The following is a 25,062-nucleotide window of genomic DNA, read 5'->3' as shown; positions in this document are numbered from 1 at the left end:
AATCTAGTTAAGTTTATAAAACATATTACTGGAATATATATATTTCTTATTTTTCAGGTGAGAATGAGATGATTGGCCTTTGGCCACTCGCGTACTCGCGCTTATAATTTAAGTAACTGTTTCTTTTAAATCCCCTTTTTTTCCCCCTGTTTAGACAGTTGGGAGCACGTCATCTCATGGTGTCACGTTTCATTCCTAAAACTTAAAGAATGATTCAAGAAATTGGTAGTAATTTATTATTCTTTTTTATATGAGTCATGTATTAAAAAAATGTCTTATTTTCAAATATATTGAAGATAAAATTTAAAATGTAGATGACGGTTGGTTTCGAGTTCCAACCAACTCTTTTCTCCTCTAAATATATATTCCAAAAAAAAAATCTAGAATTTAGGTAATAGTTTCTGTTTTTTTAATCTAAATATCTGATAACAAATTAAATACAATTTATAACGAGTATAATTTATTTCAAATATTTTTAACATGAAATTTTTAATACTTATTTTAGATGAATTTTGTGTAGTACCTGACACATTTGACTTTTTTTTATCATAAAATAAAGTAATGAATTCATAAACATAGGTCATCTTTGGGAGTTAGGATTAAGCATCAGATTAGATTAACTTTTGGATTAAATATTTTATCTCATGTTTGGCTACTTTGCTTGGATTGGATTAGGGAGGACTAAATTTAAATTTAGTTCTTAGATCATGGGATTAACAATCCCAATTTATAAGTGGGTTTAGATGGGATTAGGATAAGAGAAAAAGATTTATTCATATTTCTTTCATAAATAACACTATTTTTTACTTGTAACCTAAAATTTAATTAATTAAACCTAAAATTTATTTAATTAATTAATTATTTTATTCATGATTTACTTCAATTTATTTTTTATTTTGTTTTTATAGTCTAATTAAATTGGTACTTTTACTCCAATAAAATTAACTATTTAATAATTCGTTATAATAATTGATTTTATTAAATTTAATAATCACCAATGTAATATTAAAAATAATCATGAAAATTAATAATACAAGTAAATAATTGATTTTATATATACATTATTTGCTAACTTTTTGATAAAATAAAATATATCTAAAATATCTAATAAAAATTAATTAAATAATTAAATAGTTTTATTAATTTATATTTGTTTATTATAATTATAACTACCCAATAACTAATTTACTACATATTTAGTGCTCTTGTTAATTACTTTTAAATTAATTTTAATTATTACTCTTAAATATTCATAAATATTTCTTTGTATTTAACTATGATTTAACATTGTCCAATCCGATATTATACCAAACATAATACAGCACATAATATAATCCAGTTTAATCCAATCTAACTTAATCTAGTCTAATCCTAATAATTAGTCTAATCCAATCCAGCGTGCCAAACGTAACCATATAGTTAATGCTAGTTAACACCTCCTCCCTTATTTATATAGTAGATGTTTCGAGTCTCTCTCATAATTATCAAATTAAAATTTTAAAAAAATAAAAGTAATTAACGATTATTTAACTTTTCACATGTGTCAACAAACTTCTTATGGATTGGTGAATCATTTATGGAAAATAATGTATTGGTTTTCACCTAATGATTTATAACAGTTGGACTTCAAATTTTTCCCATTTTTTTAAGAAAGTAATTACTTAATTTTGATACAACTTAATTACACTCGTCAATAACAGTAAGATTAGCTTACATATTGAATTAAGGTTGATCTTAATTTGAGAGTCATGCTAAGTTATATATACAGTAACTTGCAGTCTAGTTAAATAAGCAATTGACCCCACCAATTAGTTGCACTATATTACTTATATTTGCCCTAAGATAACTGGTTGTCAGTTACTTTAAATGTAACTTAGCAAAAATCTAAATATAAATGTAATAAATATGGTTCCGTTAAGTGAATTACGACTTAGTATATCAGTCCTAATTTAAAAAGGTATAAAATATTATTTAATTGAGATATCGATTTCTTAAGGTGGTATCAATGGTTATAATCCTTCTTCTTGGTCAACCTTAGATCTTTAAAAGATATCAACATTTTTTTAAAGAAATAAATAAATTCAATTATATTTTTTCATATATACATCTATGAGAATTTTTTTTTGAAAGTATCCCACGTGTAATTTAGGTGGCCGGGAATCTGCTTTATACATGCTTTCTTTCAAATTCAAGCAATAATAAAAGGTAATTATTAATTTTTAGTAGATGGAAATTTTCATTCCAATATAAAAACATATAAAAATTCTTTTTAGTAAATTAGTTTCCACGAATGAAAATACTAATAAAAAGATATTAATTAAATGAGAAATGAGAGTTGATGAGATAAATTGAGGGGATTGAGAAATAAATTTTAAAATAATTAAAGGTCAATTAACCCATTAAAGATTTTAAAATAAATTTTATCTCTCAATATACCCCCACCCAATCCTAATTTACCCCTTGCCATTATTTTGATCAATTTTCATAATCCAAAATATTAATTTGAGTGTGCCTATTTGAACTCATTAAAATACTTATTAAGCTTATTTACTTAATAAACTCATTTAAAAAATTTAAAAATTTATATTTTTACTCTACAAACCCATTTTAATGCCCATTAAATAAAATTAATACCCATTGTAGATATATCATATGAAATGGCCAAGTCCTCTTAACACCCGTTTCTTTATTAAAAAATTTAAATAGTTGAAAATTACATTTTCTTTTACCCGACACCCCTAAAAATTCCGAAACTAACTTTCGAAACTTCATCATAGAACCCCCATTGCTTCCTTTATTCTTTTCATTTGAGAAAAAGAACCCAGAGTCTAAAAGAGCGAAAGAAGAGAAATTTAATAATCAACACTCGATCTTTTTGTCTGGAATTTTTTGACATTTTAATTTATTCAACAGATTCTTCTTTCTTTCTAATTTCTACCATGACCTAAAAAAAATTCTTAAAAAATTTGCTGTTCTTATATATTTCACCTCTTTCTTTTACCACTTCGAGTTGAAAAAAATATATAAAAAAAAAAAAAAGAAAAGAAAAGAAAAAGACGGAGAGACTGCTTGTTTAATGCTTAAAAATTGAAAGAAAAGACTAAAGAGCTAGCTATTGACAATGTGGGTGATGGATAAGCTGTTTGATGAAAACCTTGCAACAGATTGAATATAAGAAATAATTCGATTTCAATTGAATACAGAAGAATTTTATTTTCCATGTAACTAAAACAAGGATTAAAATAGTAATTGTTGTGAGGTTAAAGTAATAAATACGTAAAAGGATATGGCGCTAAAGAGAGGGGTGTAAATGAAACGCAGCGTTGCAGTCATCATCTTACTCTTATCCGTTTTATAAAAAATATTCTCACTCTCATTTTTTCTACTTGCCGAACTACCAAAGCTAAAACCCTGTACTGTAGGATGCAGCCTCAAAATCTCCATAAAAGTAAACTAAACCCCAAGTTGTAAATCCTCCAAAGAGCCTGACGAACAAGAACTGCTTCGCTCATGCATGTCAATTCATCTCCCTCATTAGTAAAACCATCGTCTAAAAGTAAAACGGTGCGTTTTCTCCTTCTCCAACTTCAGTTTCTTTAATTTACTTCACTCCATTTCACATCTTTCATCTCTAACACTCTTTTTAGCTTCCTCCTTGAATATTGAAACGGTGCGTTTTGTAACGATTTGATTTTCTTTTCCTTTCAGTTATTCTTGCAATTTTACATGCCATAGTTTGTCGAGTTAAGTGAAAATGGCGACCCTTTCAGCTGCGTGGATGTATCAAGGTTAGTTTATATTTAGAGTTTATTTTTCACTTGTAAGTTTGGTTCAGTTACTATGAAATTATTGTTTCGAATTTGAATGAGAAATTCTTATTTGTAGTTATCTTTTTATTTTGTTATCGGTGTGACAGATAGAGGATTGGGGCCAGTAGATTATTCAGATGACTTTATTACTCGCAAACCAAACTTCAACCGTTTTCAGGTTTTAAATTAATTTTCAGTTTTCCCTTTAATGTTTATTAATACTAATTTTCCGCTGTTGTCTTCTGTATTCATTTTACTTGTTGGTCTTTGTTCTGTAGTTATTTTTAATTGTAATTTTTGTGTAGTTATGGTTTGGGAACCGTTATATTTTCAATGAAACATCCGAACTCAACCACTCTTGCACTTGTGTGGGTTACTGTAGTTTTTCGGCTGGCCAAGTATAACTGCTTTAGTTTAATGTAAAATGATTCCTATTATACCTAAATATGACAATGTTTATTTATAGTTCGATTTTGTACAGTTGCAAGCAAAATGTTGAAAAGGAAGGCAAATTATGATTTTGAATCATATTCAAGGTAATAAAGACTTTAGAAACTGTAAAGTCTTCCTCACAAACTCCCTTCTGGAGAGAAAAAGACTTTGAGCATGTTGTACCAATCAACCTAGCTTGGTTGTAGTATTTATGCTATTTTCTAATTTCCAAAACAACAGCAAGTACAATATGCAAGTTTATGTATCTTTGTTTTGCTTGGACACCAAAATAAATGTTTAGTTACTTATTATTTAAATATATAATTTTGTATAAACTATTGAGACATTGTTTTTTCACCATAGCTTATTTTATTCCATTTGACGTGGCACTCTTGTATACACGTATAATTTTCTGTAAACTATCCAGACATCATTTCTAGGTTCATTTCCAACTGGAATATTGCAAACTAGACTTCGTTTGAACAATCTACTTAGGAGGACCTCTTCAGTTCGTCGTATAAAGTGTGAGAAGAATGATGAATTACCAGAGTATGTGTCTGTTGAGCGTCCTCCCTACTATAGTTATTTCGACTCAGCGTCTGGGCAGCTGGAACCAGCCTCGGGTGCACGCGCAAGTATTCCAGGAGAGGAGTACTGGCCAGAAGGCACTGCCAGTCGAGTAAGGGCTGCCAGGGCTCCTGAGCCAACTGGTGAGTCAACAGGATCTCCCTCCTATGGAAAACATCCTGGGAGTAGGAGGAAGAAGTATAAAACATCTGTTAGGGCTAGATCTTCTGAAGTGACTGTGGAATCAAGTGCTTCATTGGAACCTGAAGTTTCTGAGGATGCAACAGAAGATCCTAAAGAGTCCTCATCTGAGTATGTTGTTTATGAGACAGAATCTAAGGCTGAAGGAGAAACTGAATATGAATTAGACAAGAAACTTGGCCGCCCACATCCATTCATTGATCCCAAAGTGAGGAAGCCAATAGAGGAGCCACTAAGTAGTGAAGAATTATGGTGGAACTGGAGAAAATCAGACAAGGAACAATGGTCAAGATGGCAAAGAAGGCGACCTGATGTTGAAACGGTTAGTGGAATTAGGAAATAGATAATGACTAGAAGAAGGTCATATTTAACTGATAAAATGTATAGCGCGCTTGCTTAGAAGACAACAAGTTGTTCTATTTTGACTACAATGTCTATGGATTTTTGTAGGTTTTTCTCAAAGCAATGGCAGAGACTGGGCAAATAAAGCTTTATGGTGAACATCCAACATTAACTGAAACTGCCCTCTACAGAGCTAGACGACATCTTTTCAAGGAAGAAAGGTTTCATACATACATTTACACATGGCTCTTAATTCCATGGTTTAGTATTTATTTTGACATCTCTTTTGTTTCTTGATTTCTATCTTGATCCCTTTCTGGAGACATACACATAAATTGGTTTTCATTTAAGAAGATTTATGCAGGATATATGGAATGTAGTCTAAGTGAAGTTGGACTTCATTTAAGATGAGGTAGACATTAATTGTTTTTCATTTAAGAAGAAGTAGACAGGATTTATAGAATGTAGTCTAGGTGAAGCTGGACTTCCTTTTCGTAGGAAAAGTGAAGAAAGTGAAACTGAAGCATGACATAATAAGTTGAATGTAAATTGGTAGAAGTTGGAAAAGTGAAAGGTTCTACAAGTTGATGGAAAAAGTTGGATTTTTTTACCTTAATTGTACCAACTGTTCATAAGAAGGCAAGTTCACAGAGGATTCTGCACATTAGTTTTATGATTTTGAAATACCAAATACTAGCAGGTTAGCCAAAATCTAGTAAGACAACCTACATCTACCTATTCAGAAGGTTCTAATATCTCTGAAATCCAGTCCATAAAATTGTTATAATCTGGCTAAGCGTCATGCTTCCTATTGATGTTTGGGGAAAAAAAAATGGTGATATTCATTTACACTCACCCTTGTTTCTTGTTTATTTATTTATTTATTAAGTTCTTCATAACCTAATTGGTTGACTACAAAAAACTCATTGAAGCATTTCTGCAAGTGAAATGGAATATGAATGTTTTGTTGATTTCCGTAGACTTAAAGCTGAACAAGAGAGGCTCGAAAGGATAGGGCCAATTGCATACTACTCTGAATGGGTAAAAGCATGGAAGAGGGACACTTCACGTGAAGCTATTCAGAAACATTACGAGGAGACCGGTGAAGATGAAAATACACAGTTAATTGAAATGTTTTGTCATCAAACAGATCGAGAATATCGCATAATGATGGGAAATGATATTCGTATTAAAAGGGATCCTTTAGCAATGCGACTCCGGGAGGATCAAATAAAGCAAAGTTTGTACTCTTTAACTTATAAGTTTGTGCATTATATCCGGGTCTTTGTTTGTATTATTTTCATTTATCACCTCCTCGCTAACCCATATAAGTGGAATGTTTTATAAGTAGGATACAATTTTAGTCAGTTAAGCGGTTTTCTCTTATTTGACAGAGATTGTCTTTGCCTTCTCCAGCAAAAATAAAAAAGACTTTTTTTTTTAATATCTTGTTCATGTAGATTAATCTTTTTAGTTTTTATTTTTATTTTTACCATTAAAAATTTCATGATTTATTTATTTATTAGTTTAGTTATTTTCTGCATGATCATCTAGAAAAGTTCCTGAAATTTCCTAAACAATTTTCTGTTCTATAAAGCTGGGTGAGTATGAATAGTTTTGTGGAGAGCTTTTCTGGAAACAGTTAGCCAAACAACTTTTTAAATAAGAAACCCATATCTATAAGAAACAGGGAACCGCGTTTTACTTTTTCTCCCTTCTATATTACTTACAATTTGATAATGATTTTTTTATTTTAAAAATAACATTAATATACATATAATAGTCCCTTACTTAACCATTCACAAGGATCTTTGATTTACTAATACTGATATAGCTTGTCTCTTTCAAGTCGGACAAATATGTATACTGATTTTAATGTATTTGTAAAGGCATAAATATGCCTGCTCCCTTACGATGTTCTGGTGGTTGATAAATCTCTTGACTGCCGGCCTTTGCAGTATGGGGTGGAGATCCAGTTTACCCAACTGTGAACTATATTCAAGATCCAGATGAAGTGATTGATTACAGAGGTCCAGATTTCCATGAACCAACTCCCAATATGCTGGATTATCTAAAGGAGGTAAATTTGTGTGTGTTTTCCTTTCTTTTTCTTTTCTTTTTTTTAAAAAAACACTCAGCACAGAGAGGTGCATAGAAACTATGTTCCATTTGCTCAAATATCTTCCATTTCTTTTCATCACCCTTCTACTTATTAAAATTTGAAGTCCATTAAGCACGTGAAGCACTCAAGTGTCTGCATTCGCAACTGTGATTATTGCCTTTGTCTTCAAGTGCTGATCTCTGCTTGCTTTTATCAGCACGGAAAAGTGATATCAAGAGAGGAGCTTGAAGAGATTCTAACGAAAGAGAAGACTGAAGAAGTTGAGGTAAAGTGTAAACTTCACTGTTCAATATTGTTTTTCACCGAATTTCTTGCCTTTTATCTCTCATTTTATGCAAAGTTTTTTTTTTTTTAAATTTCAACAGATCTTTTCTTCGATTTTTTTTTATATCCTTGTTTTTCAATAATTGAGCACTGGACAATTGCTTTCTTTTCGGTTCATATTGTCTTCCTGAGCCATGCCTAGGCAGGCCACAGCTCAAAACAGTGAGTTTTGGCCATTTTTGAATTTTGGCCTGCTGGGCACAATTGGTGCAAAAAGGCTAGGACAAAGTAGCATAACTCAATTGTTTCCTTGATCAATGAGGATAATTTGACCTGAAGTACAAGGAGACAGTAAGAGAGCTTTTCTTCTATGCTTTGGGTTGCATCTGGTGAAGCATGAAAGGCAGTCCTGGCAAGATCATCCTGAGATGGATTTCTCAAAAGACATACTCCCTACTCCCTAGTTACAGCCCTGGATCATAGTGGGCACTGACAATAGTCTCAGCCATGGTCTTCATCTTGGGCTGTGAGTTTTTTATATAAGAAAACTTCTTTTGTAAAGCAATACAGAGGATGGAGAAAGTTCAACTGTAAGAAAGAGAGAGAACGCTAGATGCTAGCTATCCATTGAAAATATGATCAAGATACACAGAGCTTAGAGACTCTTTTTAATGAAATAAAGAGAGATCAAACTTGGTATACTCTTGGATGTGGAAAACTAGTCAAATTCATGATTTGCAGATTGGTTAACTTCCAGAACATTTGATAAAAACGAATCCCATTGGAGACATGGAAACAAGGGGGTGGAGATATAGGAAGCTTATAATCTCTTTTTAACGAAATAAAGAGTGATCAAACTTGGTATACTGTTGGATGTGGAAAACTAGTCAAATTCATGATTTGCAGATTGGTTAACTTCCAGAACATTTGATAAAAACGAATCCCATTGGAGACATGGAAACAAGGGGGTGGAGATATAGGAAGCTTATAATCTCTTTTTAACGAAATAAAGAGTGATCAAACTTGATATACTGTTGGATGTGGAAAACTAGTCAAATTCATGATTTGCAGATTGGTTAACTTCCAGAACATTTGATAAAAACGAATCCCATTGGAGACATGGAAACAAGGGGGTGGAGATATAGGAAGCTTATAATCTCTTTTTAACGAAATAAAGAGTGATCAAACTTGATATACTGTTGGATGTGGAAAACTAGTCAAATTCATGATTTGCAGATTGGTTAACTTCCAGAACATTTGATAAAAACGAATCCCATTGGAGACATGGAAACAAGGGGGTGGAGATATAGGAAGCTTATAATCTCTTTTTAACGAAATAAAGAGTGATCAAACTTGATATACTGTTGGATGTGGAAAACTAGTCAATTCATGATTTCCAGATTGGTTAACTTCCAAAACATTTGATAAAAACAAATCCCATTGGACACATGGGAACAGGGGGCTGGAGGTATAGGAAGCTTGTAATTCAATTGCTTGGCATGCATTTGAAAAAAAAGAAAAAAGAATAAGAAAGAAAAGAAAAAAAAAATCATTACTTGAGTAGTTCATTGATGCTGAATCAATTTTTTTAGCAAGATCAATTCTTACTAGAAGGAAACAATTAATCATCGCCCGTTTCTTGATGTTTTGCTGCATAAGCAGATGACAGATATGGATGAAGCAATGGCACAAGCTGTTGACATTGGTGAAAAAGATGTAAGTATCATTGCTGAATTACTTTTTGATCTTATCTTTTCAATTTATCTGGATGTCTTATTGGAATTTGTCATCCAATAAATTTCCTGCTGCAGTCATGGTTATTGGTCATGGTTGGTTTATGAGTAATCACATATTCTTTTCACGCTTATTTTTAATAGGAGGAAGGAGAAGATAGTGATTTAGATGCTGATGCTGATGATGAAGAGGAGAAAATTACGCGGAATTGGAGTGTCCTCAAGTCTACACCTCAGCTTCAAAAGTCAAAGGTGATTCTGTTTCTTGATCTTATTAATTTGTAGAATATTATTTAACGTTGAATGGTTAATTGGACACAATTCCATACAATGCTACCTCTCATTTGTATGAATGGGAAAAGGTTGATAAGTGGCAAGAAGGCTTTTAAAAAGAAAGATAATAGTATCTGCAGCAGTTTTTTGAACTTACTAGTGCAAGAGAGCAGACAGCCTCAATAACATTTGCAAAATTGTTAAATAATTTAATACCTAGAGCACTTCCTTGTCTCACAATCTATACCAGTTTGTTCACTAATTCTTGTACTTTCAGGCTAAGCCGAAAAAGGATGGTCCCATGTCTCTGGAAGAAGCTGTTGATGATTCAGAGAACTTGACCGATTTTCTTTTGGATTTTGATGAAGAAGACTGATGCTTACATCGAAACGTGGCTGTTATGAAGAGAAATAGCTGGTCAAATGAAAGGTGAGGGTTATGGTAAAGGATGATCATTTCCAAAAACACTCTTGCATACAATGAATATGAGCGAGTCAAGCTCTTGAAGAGAGTTGATGCTATGTAAATTGTCTTCGCGAGGCTTTTCTGATGAAAATAATAACCATTTTCATGGACGTTTAAACATTTTAGCGTCAAATTCTAAGGCTGTGGTTGATGCGAGAGTAGAGAGTTGGGTATAGACGTTGGGCTAAAATCTGTTGTAGTGTGTACTATTACTAAAGCGTCAAATTTTGCGATTCTAGTGATGACATTTTCCTATATGCTGAGGCTAAATTTTTCATTTGTACAGCATTAAAGTTTATGATGATGGCTTTATTTAAATCATCGCATGAGTCTCTGCTCATCTGTTGTCGCTGCCATTTCTTCCTTTCCTTTGCATGTCTGTTCCAATTTTTTTTTCCTTCTCGTATCTCCCTCCATAAGAGTATCTTTTAACTTAGAACAAAAGTTATTTTTAAACAGTAACAATAAACAAATAAGGTGATACGCATGAATGCCAAATGAGTTTGAAAAAAAAAAGCTTATTTTAGATTTGATTCATGTATTTATGTTCAATTTTTGTAAACTAAATAAAAATTTAAGCTTTTCCCTTCCTTCCATGCGACGTAAAACGTTATATGATGATACACTGTTATTTCCAATCTCATACGATCATTCCAAATACGAAAAAGTGGCTGTGCCTTTTAACGTGTATATGGATTATATAATTTGTTTAACGCTTGCTGTAGCCCATTAGCTATCGAAGGTTGCTTCGCACTAAGCCCATTCATCTTTTGGGTTCCAAATAAAAGCCCAACAGTCTCAATCTCCCGAGCACGACAAGTGTTGTCCATTGGATCGATTAAAACTGGGCTTTGCTTAGTTTCCTTAATATTTGATTTACAGTCACACGGGCGTTCTTATCGGTAAGTCTACACACACACACACACACACACGCACAACTATAACCTTTCTCGTTTGTCCACAGATAAATGCAAATCAAAATTTCGTTGGCAAATTGAAAAAAAAAACCAACACTTTCCTTTTCTGTAATTTTTTTTTTTTTTGGCTACTGATGATGTTGTTGTTATTGTCAGCTTTAGTGCTAGCATTAGTGTTTTGCTGTTGTGTTGCTGCCGCTACTAATGTTTGTTACCATTGTAGTCGTCGCTAGCTATAGTATAGTGTTGTTGTTCAAGGAGATTATTTTCGGTATCCTCACACAATAATGCTATAGTGTCCGAATTGGGAGGGTTTGCCTATATATCCTGGAGTTCAGGGTTGGCTTCAAAAGTAATGCTTTGAGGTTTCAATGACCTTACGGGATTCATTGAGTAGGCCATCGAGGGAATCCCCTTATTTTGCCTATAATAGTTGAGTTGGGAAGGTCAGACTCATCAAATTTCTCTAGCACTTTATGAGATTTTAATGGGTGGAGCATTTTATTTTCCTTTCGGTTTAATATCTTAGTAACCTTCTTAAAAAGTATTTTGTGGTTGGTTATGCATTGTTCTAATTTAAGCTAGAGTCTTAAGCATTGTCTTAATTTATAGAACTTAGCTCAATATGGCCTTATAACTACACTTATATTACGATTTATGTTTAGTCATTCTTAACCCTTTTAATGCATTTTAATACTTCCAAAATAAATAAATAAATAAATAATTCTTCTTTAAAACTCTCTCTCTCTCTCTCTCTCCCCCTCTCGTTATCTTTAAAACTATCAGTTTAGTCAATTATCTAATTAACATGCTTCTCTCTAGCTATTACATGATAAACTTACTGACATCACTGAATAGTGAATACAAAGGATAGATCAAAAAGGAAAAGATACAATTAAGAGCATTTGATGCCATGAAAGGTGGTGGTACAAAAGAGAAAAAGGTCTTTAAGAATCCCATGCAATGAGAAATTATGGGAGCTTAAAGCCTCAGTAGGCCATTGATTAAGATTTATCCTATGTAAAACAGATTTCCCTTTTCAAATCATCAATTTTCTTTTCAGAACTAGTGGCTTCCAGAGAATGTACCTAACTAAATATATATATATATATAATGGGATTGCTATGATAACTTAACTAAACGAAATTTTACAGCCTCCGGATAGGTTTTATTTTACACATTCAATAATTTAAATCTCAAGTTGAGTGCTTTAAATCTATGAGTTTTTTTTTACTATGGTTTTTTTAGATATGCAGAAAATTCTAAACCGTGAGTATAATAACATGCATGATATGAAGCTCAAAATTGTCTTCTCCACCCATCGTCCTTAATTTATTCCCCAATGGCCTACACTATCTATCTTTTCCTCTACAATATCTTAAAAGTGCTTTTTATTATTTTCAATTCCTCCATCCCCGCTTCTCTCTATCTTTCTCCAATTTAATACTAATATATTATCATTCAATATTGTATGTACTAGTAATATTATGCGAGCTTTTTTTTTTTTAAAAAAAAAATTAGCAATCCTTGAGATTATTTATTTGAAGGATACCACATTTTCTACAGATGCTTTGGTGGTATTCTGAGTGGTCCCTTTCATAATGCAATGCTTTCATAATGCAATGCTTCTTCTGTACTTATTTTGTAAATATCATACAGCCCAGCAATTGGAAATGTAAATTGTCAAAAAGAATAACAATTTTTTTTTTGAATTGATTAAGTATCTGTATTACATAGAGATATATACAACTGCTATGACAGCAAGTCATTACACGAATATTTACAATCAGATATATACTTGGAACTTATATTATTACATTTTTATTCTATGAAGTATATGTCCATCCAAATACCCCTCACGGAGGAAGGATGTCTCTATTCCACTCGCATTTTGCAAGGGAGAAAAACGTTATAAGAAATCTCCACACAATTATGTTTAATTGAGGGAGGTTGAGTCCGTGTGGACTCAAACCATTGCCCTCATAGTCATACTTAACTTTGAGGTAATGATTCACCACTGGGCTACAAGCCCAAGTGGCAAAAGAATAACAATTAAGAGTGAAAGAAGCACACAATTTTTGACCGTTTGTGCAAGTCATGTTTGTCTCTAATACGGGATGAAGAAGATTATGAGTTCTTCTTTTTCTTTAACGTGTAAATATTGTTAGTTTAAAAGATTTATATTTGTAATCAGGGGTATATGTGTGTATCTAATCATACCATACTCATAAATCTCATAAAAACAATACAATGAGATCTTGAAATTCTTAATAATATGATATAAAATGGATGAGATATGAAGAATCTCGAGTTTGAATCTCTATCTCTAAATACATTTAAACATCACTACAAAGTGTGCACTATTAAGCAATAGTGATAATCAGTCCAAAATCTTGAACCAATGCCCTTCAACCACGTGTGTATGAAGGGAGTGAGAAAAGTGTTTGACTATAATAAAAATGTATAAAATGTTTATTTCTTCGTGTAAAGATTTGACTAGAAACATAATTGGGCCAACGGGGTTTGTGGGAGACAGCATATAAAAAATCCCCACCTTTTTTTCTTAATTATCTTAGCTTGAGAGGATTATCAATTAATGATTAGAGAGGATGGTGGGCAGCAAACAAAACAATTAGCATAACCAAATTTGCAAGACTACTACTAAATCAAAGCCTGTAGTTTTTATGTCACCCAAAACATGATCAAGAAAAAATCTAACAAATGTTGGCCTGCTTTCTTGCTTTGCTTTGCCTCCTCACAAGACTCGTACTAACAAATCTCAAAAAGAAAGGGCAAGAAAAAAAAAAAGGGGGGGGAAAAACACAAACACATGGCGGTCAACACATACATGTTTGTGTAATTTTGTGTTTTCTCTAGTCTTGTATTTTATGCTATGCTTTCCTTAAATGGGTTTAATGTCACGAGATCATTAATTATGTCTAATGCCCTTCTCTTATATTCATTATTATTAATAATCATTAGCTTTCTTTGTCATCAATTCTTCTATGTCTCGTACTCTCATTGATCATGAAACATGATTAATTAACAACGTGTGGGCTCCACCTCTAGACTAAACGTCTATCACTATTACAATTGCCTCACTATGAGTGTCATATTGTTCTTGTTAAATTGTCTACATGCTGCTGATTATTAAATTAATATACAAATAAAATATTAGTCGAAGGAAAATTGTGGCAGCTTTTTAATAATTTTACACTTATTTAATATTTTGATAAACCTAAACAAGAAAATCAATAATTCTCCCTATCTAAACCAAAGTTTAAGTGTGGCTATCGAGCAAGGGAGCTTAATCATCGGTCCCGCTCAACCCCGTTTAATTGCTAGCATGTGCAAATTTGCAATTAATTTGAGACGTGCACGCATTCTCTCTTCTTCTTTTTTTCTCCCTCTCTCTCGATTTAGACTCAATTTTAAATGTGCATGGCGATTAGAACACCCTTATATTCAAAATTACACTCATTTTTTTTAGTAGTCTTTCACTTTCTTTAATGATTTAACGATACAGGGTTTTGAATTTAATTTTCACAAAAAAAAAATAAAATAAATTGGGGGACATCTTGAAGGGAAAAGTTGAAGACAAGTGCATGCAGTAATAACAAAAAAAAAAATTAATAGAAAACACAAATGAGTTTGGTATTTAATTAATGGAAATTACAAGGGACAGCCACAGCCTTACTCCTAACCTCGTGTTTGTCACACATCATTAGGGCAAATAAAATAAATGATAATGGTCGAGTTAATGGGTTTGGTATATCCCAAACATCCTCATGAGAGGGAAATGTTTTAAAAGTTGTAATTGTCTTCCCGTTATTGAGGAAATGTGTTTTCTCATTTGACGAATTAAAAACAAATTATATGATGGATATTGAAATTATCACAAAATAAGCTTATTATATAAATCACGATTCATTCAATTGCATGATGTTCGAGTTGTTTTGTTTGGGAGTGAGCACATCACCTCTTGTCATTTTATTGGAATGACTAAGTTAATCAATTGAAAAGTATTATTGACTAATTAAAGGAAGCAGGATTTAGAAAAGAAAATGTATTTGATTGAAAATTAACATTGAATTCTTAATAGAATGAATTTTTTCGACAAATATTGCAAATTGGAGCTCGATAGAAAAAAAAAATACATTACAATTTTCAACGGTTACAAATAGTCAAGACTAAAGTTTCTTTTAATTTATGAGAGAATCTTAAATTATGTTACAAACTTATCATTAATCATAATTTTGTGCCAACTACTTAAAAGATTATATTCTATCTTCAATCTTAACATTCGTTTCGATTTATTACTTAATAAAAAAGAAAGAAAAAAGCTCCTCATCTTTAATTTTATTCATTTCAAATGTCAAACATACAAAACTAGTAATAGAAAAAGTTTATGATAAACTCGTAAGTGAACCAATGTATATGTTATTAATTAAAGTTATAAGAGAGGTAAAAATTATATATATTTAAAAAAAAGACTTAAAAGTAACAAGAATTTTTAATCTTGTGTTATAAATTAGAAAATTCTATTAAAAAGAAAAAAAGCCGCAAGTGATGGGTGGTTTAATTACTTACTAAAATCACATGAGATTGCACAAGAAGAGGATGAAAGATATTTGTGACGTAATTTTATATTGAAAGATAAAAGAAAAGTGACTAAAAGTGAAATTACTCACGAAGTGAGAAACATCAAATGTCATAGTGTAAAAAAAAAAAAACCGTGAATAATAATAATAATAATATTATTATTATTATTTATGAACAGTTATATTCAAATGAAAGAAAAAGGAAGATAAGTGGAGAGTGATGCGTGGGGGAAAGTGAGAAGAAATTTAGGGAGGGGTGGCGTCAAAGGTGGGGCCATCAGATAATACGACTGAGATATGGGGAGTGGGGCCTCACCAAAATTTTCATGGACCCCACAAATCTAAGCAGCTGAGCTGTTGCTTTTTTGACATCTCTCTTTCTTTGTACGATAAGCTCAATAATATCACACCACACACCAACAACCTCTTCGCCCTGATAATTATTAGCTCTCCTGCGAGCGACCTGACTCTTTTGTTTATTGTGATTTTTAATATATATATTTTTTTTAATAATACTCATTACACATTAAAATTTTTAATATTCGTTGCACATTAAATTATTAAATTATATAAATATTTATAATTAATATTATAATATATATTACACTGATATTTATAATTAAATATATAAAACTAAGATATATATTATTATATTAAAATTTGTGAAGTACATACCCAAATAAATAACTATACGTTATTACATTAAATTATGTAAAGTACATATTCAGACAAATAATCATATATTATTACATTAAATTTATGAAGTACATACCCAGATAATATCAAATATATATAATTAGGACTTACATTATTATATTAAATTTAATAAAATACATACCTAAACAAATAATTCTATATTATTATATTAAATTCTATAAAATACATAACTTTCACAAATGAGAGATGTCTCTACTTCACTCACATTTCGTAAAAGAAAATGACTTACGAATATTTTAACTCTCACAATATTTTTGTGGGGGCTTAAGCTGCTTGTGAAGGCAGCAGCTCAACCACTCTGTGAGCGGCGTGATTTTTAATATTCAACATTTCTTTTTCTCCTTTTTTTTATTAAATCAACCTTTACATTCTTCTTTTGTTTATTATTGTTATGAATTTTTTTTTTCTTGGAAGAGGAAAATATAATATATAATGAGTCATCAAATCGGGGTTGTCACTCGATCATCAACCTCCGTGTTTGTTGAATTTTCAAGACCTGCCACATGAGGTCGGTGTTAATTCTTCAATGTGAACATTATTAAAGGAAAAAAAATATAATGGCCGACTTCTTTGAAAACAGTAATTAAATTCTTCTGTTAAGATTCTGAGCAATGAATGATCTCTGGTGCCGCGCATCGCAACGCTTCGATTTTTTAAATGTGTTCCTTCTTGTATATATATATATATAATTCCAAGTATCATCAAGACTCACCTTTCGATAATAGCTAGTGCTAAAACTTTTAAAGATTGATTGATTTCTCTAATTGATTTAACTTGTGCGATAGTTTATGTAGCACTTGTTTTGAATTAACACATGGATGTGAAATGATAAATGACATAAAATGTGAATGTCAATTCCAACAATGCAACGACCATTTTCTGATATAATATGTGTATATGTAATGTATGGTATAATTATTCTTACAATTTTTTCCCCCTTATACATACGTAGTTGCAAAGCTTTGGGATAAAATCTTATTCTAACCAAAGACACGTAATAGAAACTAAGATCTCGAAAGCTACCAACCAGTGGAACGTGGAACCCATTTTCTGCTTCAATCCCTATCAAAATTGTAGCAGCAATGTCCATCTTAAATTATTTCGAAATCAATTGAGCTCATCAGGTGACCCTATTTTGTTGATTTATTCCATCAATTTACACTGTTAAGAAGAGAAAATTATCTCAAAAGGCAAAAATAATTAGAAACTGATGTAACCTTTATCGCCTTTTTCTATACGTCGGCAATGCAAATTTTCCTCTCAATTCATTGTATGGGGATTCAGTAGATATGCCGATGTGACTAGTTTTGATTTGGACCGTTAGATAACGTTCTGCAATATTATCTCTTAAATGCATGTTCTTAAGGTCGTAAAACAGTTCCTTCTTTTCTTAAGCTTGTGTTCTTTGTTTATCTTTGTTACTTATGTGAATGTTTCTTTTAGATTTAAGCTTCTCATGCTTCAAATATGGAGGGTTTCTAGTCATTTGAGACTGATTTGTGTAGAAAATCTATTATTATATCAATCGAAATGACCAAATCTAGTGGTAGAGAGTTATTTTAAGAGCCAATCAAGTGTAGCTCGAATTTAGTTCATGATTTAATCTATAGTATTAAAAAGCTTTAGAATTTTACTTATTAAAAAGGAAAAAAAAAACCACAATTCATATCGATGGAGAATCTTAATTTACATAATTCAAAACTACTAGTGTGAATATATACATAAAAAGCTCAACTTACATATATATATATATACATATAATAAAAAGAAGAAGATATTTATGTTTATATGTATAGTTTGTTAAAAGATTTTGGTTCACAACTTTATCCCCCCGTGAGTTCAACAGCCAAATTGTTCATCATTAAGAAAATTATTAGGGTTTTGATTAAAGGGATCCAATATTTTTCCCCCCCTACTTTTTTCCCTTCTTCTGGCCTCCTTTCTCCACTTAGTCAACATAAGTTGCCATAATGGCCAAGTGGAATGATGCTTCTTTTCTTTCTCTCATTGTAAGGCAGTAAGCTATGTGCTCGTTCAAAGCCTAGTACCCACTAGTCTTAAAAAGCAGGAATATCACAAGCCTTTCAATTGAAAAAAAAAAAAAAAAAAAAAACTTTAATGAGATTATATACCTATGCTATTTCTTAGGTACTCACCTATGGCCAATTTTCATTTTTGCTTTTCCAGTTAAATTGATTCATTCCAACGTGGATTCGATCTAGAACAAAAATATATTATTCCACTAATGCAGTCTTATCAATTGAACAAACAACCATAATGCCATTTTAATTCAATAAGTATATCCAGATTAACCATCCATTGTTTTCTATGCATGAATCTATTCTTAAGTGATTTTTACTCTAAAATGCGCTTCAATCGGTTTCTAATTGTAGAAGCTCCCTTAGGTGCTACCGTCAATTTCAATTCTCTCGATTTTTTTCCCCTTTTAATTGGATATAAAGATTCCATTCCCATTGCATAATTAACGAAAGGACCGGAAAGAACAGAAGCTAATCGGTAAGAACTTTTAGGTACATGTTTATCTCAGACAGGTGCATGGTACCAGTAATAAAGCGGTGGTCATGTCGTAACTACTACTCTCCGAACGTATATCAATCAAAAAAGCTTAATAATCTTTTATGTTTGCTTGATGTTTTTCTCTCCATTTTTTTTTTTTAAAGATCCAAGAGAATTCGACATCCTTATGTTGGCTGCCCCCAGTTAGCGTCAGCAAAATCAGAATAAAAAAATCCATTGGGTTCTTCTAGATAAATAATTATCACAAGAATTGAAACGGGAAGTTAATTTATTATAAACCTATAAATTTGAGACAAGTTATAGTCTTGTATATTCTAGGTTTGAATTATGTAAAATATTTAAAAGAGCATTTAAAAGGTGTTATCGAGATGTTTGTTTCCATTTAATTTTGAAAACACTGCAATTATCCGGTAAACACCATTTTTTACTAATGGTTTTGAAGCCATCTGGTCTCAATTCATACATGCCATTAATTATATGTATTCAGTTTATGGGTGATTGATTAGGGATATATGAGATGAAATTTATCTCAACTGACCCTAGGCTCTAACTCTCTCAACTCACAAGCAGCACAGAAAGAAAGAAAGAAAGAAAAAAAAAACTCACAATAGAATTTATGATATGCTTTTGCTAACAATATTGTAAAGTTTCTTTCTATTTCCTACTTACATTTATAATTTTGAAACCAAAATTTGTTACATATTCTAAATTGCCATCGATGGTGCTTAAAATGTTATAATATACCCAAATAAACCACATATCGATTAAGAAAGAAATGGAATTTTAAGATGGCATGTACTTGAATGACTGAACAATAAAGCTTCAGATTCTCTTAAAGATCAGGAAGACTGTGGCCATGTTGCTCAGAGGAAAATGGGTTTATATTATCAACTTTGCATTAGACAAAAAGTTTGGCTTTTAACCAAAGATGGAATTCTGTGAATTTTTTTTTTTTTCTCTTTATTTGCAATTGAAAATGAGCTAGAGATTTAAAACGCATCTATTATCGTTCTATGAACAAATATAGTTCATGCATGCATGAAGCTCACATGGAAATGCGATCATGGCCTACTTTTCCAGACACAACTGAGAGAATTTCTGTGAAAATGTACGTAATTTTCGTTTGTCATTTACATTAATTATGTATGAAAGTTATTCAATTCATCAGAAGCCGCAGAGTGGGCCAGTTATATAAGTTTATTTGCTTTCTTCATGACAATTTATAATGAGCCGACTCTATGTATCGTTCATGCAAGCATGTGGTTTGCCGACAACATTGTATTCATGAAGCCTTTTCAAATTAATCAAGATGCATTCGTGGAGTTATAATGACGGAGATAGGATCGATTTTTGAAATAAAAACTTGTGGGTCAAAAGGAAAATTCATCAATTAGTTAATTGCACACACATGCTGCTATTCTTTGTACAGGTTACCAGTAATTCAACCTATAATATAATGTATAATAACAATTTTCGTTCCCGGGTATGTTCTTAATTTGATCAACACTTAAGCTACAAGGTATTATTAATACTCAGCCACAACTTAGACGTTCTGGATCCAACTTTAGCAATTTAGCAATTGAATTACAAAACAAATCTCTATTTCGATAGTAACACAAACATTCTTCATAAATAATTGGCACCAATAAATCAAATCGAATAGCTAATATTGAAAGAGAGGACAAATCAATCTCATAAGTACATCCAATGAAGATATACTAGAACGAGATGATGTGATGTGATTGAAATAAAGAATTGAGGAAGATTGTAGAAGTAGATAGGGATGGATACTCGCTACTTTCAAATTTATCATTTTGAATTTAAAGTTATATCTTGGAGTTGTTCTATATCACAAATCATAATTATACACGTAAAGTAATAAATAATAAAAAATATGTTATAATTTTAATTATATGATTATAAAAGCGTGTTCTATTGTAAAGCGATTTTAATATAGCTGGACACTTAAGGTTTGTTTGGGATTGCTTTTGGATAGCTTAAAAGTAATTTTAAAAATCTAAAAATTAATTTTAGTGTTTGATAAGAAAAATTAAAATCAGCTGTAGGAGGGGTTGGTTTTGAAAAGTAGGGAATGAATAATTTTTAGATTTTAATTTTGAGAATTAATTTTATCTTTTAATATAATTTTATAAATATCCTTACAATTATTACCTAAACAAAAAAAAATATCCATATTTAAATTCGAAACAAAATCAATATTTTTATAAAATTTGTAGTTGATTTTTTAATTATCAGTGGTTTTAAGATAAAAAATAAAATTAATAAAAATTTTTATTTTTAATTAAAAGTATTGCAATACATAATTAAAATTATTTTTTTTATTTTTTTATTTTTTGAAACTGATTAAGTATCGGGTTACTGTATTACACAGAGATATATACAACTGCTATGACAACATGTCATTACACTGATATTTACAATCAGATATATATACATGGGACTTATATTATTACATTTTTATTCTATGAAGTACATGCCCATCCAAATACCCCTCACGGAGGAGGGATGTCTCTACTCCACTCGCATTTCGCAAGGGAGAAAGACGTTATAAGAAATCTCCACACAATTATATTTAATTAAGGAAGGTTGAGTCCGTGGGGACTCGAACCATTGCCCTCATAGTCATGCTTAACTTTGAGGGCAATGATCCATCACTGGACTACAAGCCCAACTGGCAATTAAAATTATTGTTAGTACATGTTTTTGTTGTAGAAATAAATTTCATCCTACATTATGTACATTTTAATTACTTTTTATCACAATAGTTTTAATAATAAGATTTATTAAATACTCATGATTAATTTCAAAACTAATAATATTTTAAAAAATAAAATTTATTAAATACTTAACTTATTCTTTTGGTAACGGATTATTTTTACAACACAATTAATATCATTTATTTTCAAAGTTACAGTATTACCGAACGGAGTGTTTATTAACTTCGGCCTTTATTCTTTACATTATAAATTAATTTATCTGCCACCCCCACTGACTGGTTTCCCACCAGTGGTTGAAAGATGACGCTGTGGGGTTCAGTTCAGTAAAGTGAAAATATTAATTGCGTGTAGCGTCACCCCACCGTACGTCTCTGACAACGACCAATGCTAAAATAGAGAGGCCAAACCTCAGCTAAAACAGTGGTTCCACGTTAAGTCTTGTCAGTTGCACTGCTCCATCGGGGACCCACTTGGCTTCTCCTCCTTAAAAACCAATGGTCAGGATTTGTCCTTGTGCTTTTCATCATCGTACGTGCGCCTCTGCTCGTAAAGATCCAAGGATTCGTTGATCACGTCATTGTTTCACGAAAGCACACCTGAACGCACTTGATTATCACTGTTCTGGACTGGACCCCACGCATACGACGACTACTACTGGGTACAATAGCCAGTAAAAATAATGCGAGTCGTCGTGATTCATACATGATCACAATTCACTGATCATCCCAGTGGGACTCTCTAGTCTCCACTCTCTCCGCACGTTTACAATCTGTCCATTTGATCCTTTTTTTTTCTTCTTTTTTTTGGGTAAACTAATTAAGTGAAATACTTTGATCTATGCATACTATATAAAATTTAATCAGATATGTAAATTTTCCAATATATCTAAATTTTCCAATAATGGTCACCGATTAATTCAAACGATAATCACCGATTAATTCAAACGATATAGAAAATGTGCATGCATGCATGCAAGTTTTTCAGAGTGTGAAGTTTCACGAAAATTACAAACCTTGAAGTACTTGACTTTGAATTTCAACACTTAGCGATTTAATTTTGGAGATCTATAGATATATATTATAAGCTTCTATGGATCGAGCTATATAGAGTCGCACTGGTCATCATGAGTGAATCTAATGCGGGTGAAAATCTAGCTAGCACGGAGGAGTGAGGACCCATCAATTTAAATCTAAAACTTAATTTAAAAAGTTAGTGAAAACTTCTTAGTCGTGGCAATGAATGTCCTTGCTGAGGTTTACTAATAATTAAATTGGTATGATATGAAACTACCAAAGTTTAGGCAATAAAACATTTGCAAGATAATCATAATAGTTAATCATTAATGATGAAGAATTATCATTTGAATATCAATTAACTAAAAGTTGGCTTTCACATTTAGCTAGGGTTTTTTTTTTTTTTTTATTATTTCTCGAATGACTCATGCAAGTCGTGACCGGTTATTTTTCAAAAAAAGAAATCACGAGAATGAAACAATTCAGATATCTGCTGATGAAAAGCGTTTGAATCACTTCATCAACTCTTGGGTCAATTGCATAAGAATTTATATTTCGATGCATGTGTTGCGGTTCATCAAAGACTTTTTAGTTTATACAATAACTCTTCTTCTTCTTTTTTTTTCATGAAAAAGATATAAAAGACATGTGGTTGTGGGTACATATTAGAACTTACAAGCTAGTAATTGGATCTCCCAAATTTAGATATTTTATTTGACAGTTACATGATGTAAGAAACTCCCTTCATGATATATCAAGTATCAACATTGAGCTTATTTAAGAGTATCCATTTGTTTTCAATTGTAATAGATAGTTTGTTAGTTTCATATTTTTAAGCTGTATGATTGAAGAACAAATTTCTTTATAATTGATGTGCGTGTATGTAAAATCATTCAACGCCCAAAAGGATTTCATTATACCATATTTTATTTGTTTCAAAGTTAATGAATACTTCTTTCCAAATGAAATAACAGGTAACGCCAGATTTATATACAAGGGAAAAAAAAACATCAGGAAAACAATTATTAAGAAAATAATTGCTGTATGGTCCCATGGAACGATTTAAATTTTATTGGGGTTGAATTAGATGGACCCTTTGATCTTAATTGTGAGAAGTAGGGCATCCCATGTAGTACACACACCCATTGGATTGGGACATTTTTGGTGGACCCTAACATCAAAGGACTCTCTTATGATCTTATCACCTATCATTTATCGAAAGAATCTCATTCACCCATTTTGGCCTTAATCCCATCGCATATTTTTTTTTTCCCATTACACTATTTTCTTTGTCAATTTAATAGCCGACTCATGTCAAAGAAAATAGCAAAGCTTTAAAGTCAATGGACAATAAAAGAGCAAATGCCTAACATGGTAAAATTTTTGCCATTTTGGCAATCTAAACCTCCTTATGCAATAATGCAACATTTTCATGTGAATTATTGAACCCATTTCCCCTCCCTTTCTCGTTGATTTAGAATTCAACTCTCACCATTCCTCTGTGTTCCTTTCCTTCACATATTATTTATGTTTATACCATTATTTTTTGCTATTCAAAACTATTTCTAAAGTATATTAACACAAATATTTTGATACAAGAGGAATACAACTTTACGCTTTGAATTTCCTCTCTCTACAAGTTGAATTCAATTTAAAGTTCAAATAATATAGTACAAAGTGAAAAAGTGGGCAAAGATATAATCCGTAACATGGCCCCTTTCCCTTTTGACATGCAGGAAGTTTAATTTGTTGAGAGGAATTGCAGTTGGGTTGAAGCTGGCCCATCCAAGTTGCCAACCACCATACTCATTTTACAGTGACATCTAATCATTTCAATTTTCATGCATGTTAATTTTTCTTTTTCTTTTCTATACTAAATTACAATCAATCGATTGCAATTTCAATATGTCTACTCAAATTATTATTGATATTCAAAATCAGATAATTATTCTCATAAATTTTGAGAGACATTTACTCTATTCATATTTTAAAAAAGAAAAAAATTACTTCTACTTCTACTTATATACTTAATTATTCTATAATTAAAGAAAGAAAATTATATCTTATATTACAATATAAGAACTCGAATCAATACTCCCACTCACTTCCAAAATGATAAGTTCTACCACTCCACCGAAGGCGGATTGACATGCATGTTAAAAATTTGATCACACATTCACCCAGCATTTTCATTTCATTTTATTTTATTTTATTTTATTTTTTATTTTTAAAATCCCAAAATAATGGCATCAAAGTAAATTTCTCCACTCTTAAGGCTAATTTAACCTATCTTCTTGTTGTCTGAAAATATGCACCAAAATCAGAAGTCA

The 25,062-nt window shown here is 31.3% G+C and overlaps 1 protein-coding gene across 1 annotated transcript; it reads left to right on the top strand.

The window, feature by feature from the left end:
- Window positions 1-3,372: 3,372 nt before the first annotated feature.
- On the top strand, window positions 3,373-10,529 carry LOC102620035 (protein PLASTID TRANSCRIPTIONALLY ACTIVE 12, chloroplastic). Its single transcript, XM_006468194.3, has 11 exons — window positions 3,373-3,564; window positions 3,709-3,788; window positions 3,917-3,987; window positions 4,669-5,331; window positions 5,460-5,572; window positions 6,332-6,591; window positions 7,310-7,431; window positions 7,670-7,738; window positions 9,400-9,453; window positions 9,615-9,722; window positions 10,021-10,529. The coding sequence occupies exons 2-11, from the start codon at window positions 3,755-3,757 to the stop codon at window positions 10,117-10,119; spliced, it is 1,593 nt and encodes a 530-aa protein (XP_006468257.2). The 5' UTR covers window positions 3,373-3,564; window positions 3,709-3,754; the 3' UTR covers window positions 10,120-10,529.
- The last annotated feature ends 14,533 nt before the right edge of the window (window positions 10,530-25,062 follow it).

Source organism: Citrus sinensis, chromosome 2, assembly GCF_022201045.2.
Source record: "Citrus sinensis cultivar Valencia sweet orange chromosome 2, DVS_A1.0, whole genome shotgun sequence".
Taxonomy (NCBI): domain Eukaryota; kingdom Viridiplantae; phylum Streptophyta; class Magnoliopsida; order Sapindales; family Rutaceae; genus Citrus; species Citrus sinensis.
This window is presented reverse-complemented; position numbering and strand designations above follow the sequence as displayed.

Coding starts and splice junctions, on each gene's coding strand:
- LOC102620035 (XM_006468194.3), top strand. CDS start 3,755: ATGGCGACCCTTTCAGCTGCGTGGATGTATCAAG. Junction 7,432..7,669: donor TGCTGGATTATCTAAAGGAG/GTAAATTTGTGT, acceptor TGCTTTTATCAG/CACGGAAAAGTGATATCAAG. Junction 9,723..10,020: donor CTCAGCTTCAAAAGTCAAAG/GTGATTCTGTTT, acceptor TTGTACTTTCAG/GCTAAGCCGAAAAAGGATGG.